Source organism: Monopterus albus, unplaced genomic scaffold (genome assembly GCF_001952655.1).
Source record: "Monopterus albus unplaced genomic scaffold, M_albus_1.0 scaffold55.1, whole genome shotgun sequence".
NCBI classification, from domain to species: Eukaryota; Metazoa; Chordata; class Actinopteri; order Synbranchiformes; family Synbranchidae; genus Monopterus; species Monopterus albus.
The window spans coordinates 135,016-140,373 of NW_018127935.1; the positions used below are offsets into that span (position 1 = coordinate 135,016).

The 5,358-nt window shown below is 41.4% G+C and overlaps 1 protein-coding gene across 1 annotated transcript in view; it reads left to right on the forward strand.

Moving 5' to 3' along the window:
- Positions 1–5,035, forward strand: part of zbtb47b (zinc finger and BTB domain containing 47b) — a 10,930-nt gene extending 5,895 nt beyond the window's left edge. Inside the window, exons 4-5 of the mRNA XM_020602343.1 lie at positions 1,233–1,378; positions 1,549–5,035. Of these exons, the coding sequence (XP_020457999.1) occupies positions 1,233–1,378; positions 1,549–1,990 (588 nt within the window). The 3' untranslated portion in view covers positions 1,991–5,035. The remainder of the gene's footprint in view (positions 1–1,232; positions 1,379–1,548) is intronic.
- Positions 5,036–5,358: the final 323 nt, after the last annotated feature.

Here is a 5,358-nt window from a genome sequence, read left to right on the forward strand (position 1 = left end):
TCGAGCCCCAACCCCGGGCCTGGCTCCAGGGTGGGGCCCCGGCTGCGCCATGCCGGGCAACGTCACGGTCCTTGATTTTAATCTATTCATAAAGGGCTTTTGAACTGCTCTTAGTCTGACCCGTCACCCAGGACCTGTTTGCCTTGGGAGACCCTACCAGGGACATATAGCCCCCGACAACATAGCTCCTAGGATCACTCGGGTACTCAAACCCCTCCACCACAATAAGGTGGCGGTTCAAGGAGGGGGAGCAATCATCCACAGATGATTATTTATTTTTTATCTTTGTCATTCTTAAACACAAAGACAGCAGCATTAAAGGTATTTCTTAAAAATAAGCAATCATCCACAGATGATTATTTATTTTTAAGAAATACCTTTAATGCTGCTGTCTTTGTGTTTAAGGATGACAAAGATACAAGCGCTTGAATGGTGAACATTCATGAATGGAGTGGGTCTAAATGGACTGTAGTTAGTAGAGGGAGATGACAGGCGCATTGCCCCGTTCAGAACAGTCCCAGGCGCATCTCCCAGCATCTGTCAGATGACAGCTGTGCATTACACTTTAATGGACATGGGCAAGCAATAGGCTGAGAACCACAACACAGCCACATTGCTCTTTATCTAAAAGTAACCCAGTTAGACAGTTAAACTGTGAACATTGGTTAGTGTTTAGTGTTTCATTTTGTCAGTTTTCATGGTCTTCAATGAATAGTCCCTCTTTAAGAATGTGGCTGTGGCTTTGCTGCATGTATGCGATGCAGGAATGACACGAAGAGTTGCGTAGATAACTTAGGTTAGCATAAAGGACGGTGTTGTGTCGAGATCTGTTTTCCCATTGAGAAACACTCAGTGGTTAGCGTTGCCTCACAGCGGGTTCGAGCCTGCGAGCCCCGGTGCCATGTTCTCCCTGTGGCTGCATGGATTCTCTCCGGGTACTCCTGCTTTCTCCCGCAGTCCAAAGACATGCAGCTTATGTTGACTGGCGACTCTGATTTGCTTGTAGGAGTGAGTGAGTGTGGGTGTGGTTGTCTGTGCGACTTGTCCAGCGTATACCCTGCCATGTGCCCAATGTCAGCTTGGGATAAAAATTTATCCCAAGAGAAACTTGGGTTTCTGAATGACTTTATAAAGAATTTTAATTTGGCACTGCATTTTATCTAAAAGTACTGTCATAGCATCCGTCATGTACTCTGGACTACAAGTTATAAAACGACTGTGTGCCATTTCAGAACTGTAGTGAGCGCTTCCAGTACAAATACCAGCTGCGTTCCCACATGAGCATCCACATTGGACACAAGCAGTTCATGTGCCAGTGGTGCGGAAAGGACTTTAATATGAAACAGTACTTTGATGAACACATGAAGACACACACTGGTAAGTCACCTCTTTGCGCTTTTATTGTTCAAGAGTGTTGAGTCACCAAAGAGTAACGTGCGTATTAAATCATAAGTATATTTTTCAGCTCTGTCTGCGCCCCTCTTTCTGCAGGAGAGAAGCCATACATCTGTGAGATCTGTGGGAAAAGCTTCACAAGCCGACCCAACATGAAGAGCCGTACATCTGTGAGATCTGTGGGAAAAGCTTCACAAGCCGACCCAACATGAAGCGGCACCGCCGCACCCACACTGGAGAGAAGCCCTACCCGTGTGAGGTGTGTGGCCAGCGCTTCCGCTTCTCCAACATGCTGAAGGCCCACAGGGAGAAATGCTTTCGCATCAGCAACCCCATGGTTGCCGACAGCAACGACCCCCTGGGCCTCAACCAGCCTTTGGCCTCGTCCATGGACTCTTCCAGTCAGGTCCAGCTGGGGATGGCACTCCCTGGCACGTCTGTGACCACGCCCACTGCTGCCTCTAGCCCCCACCACCTCCACGGCACCCAGCTGTCTCTCCCCCTGCTGCACTCCATGGGGGGGATGCCTCCCACTTCAGATTTACCCCCACCACCTCCCCTGTTCTCTGCCGGTAGGATGAACTCCAACAACTAACAAATCTCTGTAGCATTTAAAGCACTTTGTTACTTGTTGTTTTTCTTTGAGCATTTAAGAGGACTCCTGCAGCAGGAGAGCGATGCACCTCAGCTGCATTTACACAGAGGGAAAACCTTAATGACGGCTTCATGGAGGCCTCATAAAAACACACGTACGTATATACTTATTTTTTACTCTGTTGAATTCAGCAGGTAACCTCATAGCCCAGTTGGATATTTTGTCGTCACTCTTCACACAACTCTGTCCTGGTTTCATTTGGGATTTTCCAACACCGCACACATCTCTCCAGATCCTGCACATTGAATTGATTGTAGCATCTTTTACAGAATGGGAGAAAGAGTTCCATAAATCTTCACCCTTGGAGAGGGTCATCAGTCGAGTGAGAACCACACTACAATGAGTTTTATTTTTCATTCTCTGCTGAGATGTAGCGGGTGGTTTGTGTCTGACCCAGCAATAACCAAATGCTGATTTGTCTTTGAGCATATACCTGTATATGGCATTGCCAGTAACCAAATCCTGTTAGCTCACCTGCTATAGATAGGTAATGTTAAACAGCATTTATAATCAGTCCTGCACCTTACATTTAACTCTAGTGATATTTAAAATGTACTCTTAATCGTCTTCATTTTTATAATTGTGATACTGTGTTACTCGTGGCACGTTGCGTCAGGGTGGAAGGACATATGAGAAGCTGTGTTGTGTGGAGTGTTGTGTGGAGAGTCTGCTGTGCAATGCAGCGTGTGGTGTTTGTAATAGTGTGTTCGTGTGTGTGTGAGAGAAGCAGAGGGTTGAACTGAGAGTCCACAGATTTGTGTTCATCTAATCAACACTCGCGCTTCCTCAAGTCAGGAGATGGACAAATGTGTTGACTCACATCTTTTGCTTACATTAAGCAAGCACGCTCCTCTCCTGTAGATCCGGCTTTGAGATGGTATGGCACTTTTTAGTGACTTGTCAGTAAAACCTAATGTACTCAGACCTACAGTATATTTGTAGGTTTAAGCATAATATTAATGTTAACTTTCCCAACTAAACCTGATCTGTGTAATTAGTATGCAGAATACCAATAGCGTAGGAATAATAATATTCACAAAAGGCTGCTTACATAGCTGAATTAAATGTGCACATTTCATCTCGATGTAACTCATATTGTGAATTGATAAACACTACATTATATTCCGATGTCTAAATTTCTTTGAGCGCGCTGACAGTCGTTGCATTTGGCAGAGCAACAGAGCTCATCATTAAAAGGGCTCTTTACTATTTTATCCCTGTAATAAATTAGTGACTTTTTAAAAGATTTCTGTAAAAGCAAAACAGATAATGCAGTGTAACCTCCCTAAAAGATCTGTGGTTTTCATAGCACCTTTGACAGTGGTTTGTCATACATTCACTGGTGTAGTAGCCTTTAATTTCAGGAAATGTGTGTGAGTTAAATGAGGACACTGATACCACTCAAATATGTATTCATCAGATATGAACCTATATTTCTCAGTCTTTCTTAGAGAGCAGCAGTTATCTCAACTCTGACAAAAGATCAGAAACGTCCACCTACCAGGGATCCATACAAAGAAGGTGTAAAAATGAGAATTTGAGATGTAACAGGGAGTTATAACTTGACAATAGTAAGATAAATGATGTTAAATGCTGATCATTATGCTAAACTAAGTAGATTTATGTTTATTATAAAATCATGACAGTGGTATCAATCTTTTTATTTAACTCTTAGCCAGAAGAGAGTAGTTGCCAGAATGTCAAACCTTTAAACCAGTGGTTTGTAGATGCTCAACAAAGTTGAGAACATGCAGTACGTACCACTGATATAAGGCTGTGACTGTACAGTACAGTTGATTGTCATCAATCTATAGAATGCTTGACAGTAAAAAGTTTCTTGAATGAATAGTTTTGGGAAATACCCTTTTTGTATCTGTGCATTAAATTTGAAGTAACATTCAGCAGCTGCTTAGTTTAGCTTTGGTTCAAAGACTGGAAATGGAGGGAAGCAGTTTTTGACTTTACATGAGGATGCAGTATGTGCTTGACTATTTCTTCATCGGACACAGTGACACCCCAGAGTCTTAAATCTAACACTGGTTAACAAGTAATGTTGGTGAGCATTAGAGGTGCTATTTCCCATTTCCAGTCCAAAGCTAAACTAAACATTTGTGACAGTAGCTGTAGCTCAATATTTATCAAACATCTCATGTAATTTTGGACAAGAAAACAATTAAGGGTATTTCTCAAAATGTAAAATTATTCTGGCATTTCCCTTTTCAAAAGTCTCTGTGCACTATCGATGCACCCCGGTTCACTTTATCTAGCCTATGTCTAATGTTAATGTAGCATTAACCTGTAAATATGGTTAAGATGTTTCTTTCTGTGATTAATTCCCCATGTTTACATTCAGAGAGTCAGTTGAAAGTGTCCCCACATGTCTTGGCTGGCACTGGCAGGAGTTTGAATTTGTGGATTAAGCTTTTGTAAATGTAATAAGCTATTTAATTTGAAAAACATATTGAAGCACCTTGGTGTGGTCTTATGTCTTAGCTCTCCCCAGTCAGACTACATGTGATTGTTCTTTGATAATGGTACATTTTAATTTGAGTGTCAAACACATTTTGTATTTTGAGTTGTCCACTTCAAGAGCCTTTAAATGAAAAATGCTGGCTGACTATATTCTGGCAGTCATACTTCCAGCTTAGCCTTATTTTGACAGTGAGCTCCAGCTACAATTACAGACATTTGGAGCGGTTTTAGGCGATAGCTGCCAAACATTTTATACAACTTAAGATTTAATCTGATCATTAGTAGACAGGGACAACAGAAAGGAACAAAGGCAGCCTGTCACACAAATATAAGGACTGTTGCTCTGTTGTGGCAACCAGTGGTGGAATGTAACTTAGTACATTTATTCAAGTACTGTATGCAGATTCTTCTGATCAAGTGAAAACCATGTACAGTATCTCCAAATTAGGTGATTTTGAATTTAGACTTTTTTGATAAACAGTGTTCTTTTATATGTTGTATAAATTCTTATACTTTGTAAAAAAAAACCCCAAATCACAGCCAGGGCAACTAAGGAGTGGCTACTGTATGCAGATTCTTCTGATCAAGTGAAAACCATGTACAGTATCTCCAAATTAGGTGATTTTGAATTTAGACTTTTTTGATAAACAGTGTTCTTTTATATGTTGTATAAATTCTTATACTTTGTAAAAAAAACATCATTTGGATTAGCTGAAAAAAATGTATTGTCACCAAACTGAAAATAGGGCTGTCACACATCTCTGACAGTCTTATGTAATATGTTGTGTTACTGTACATTAAGCTACCCAGTAGTAAAAATTAGCTCTGTCTTAAAC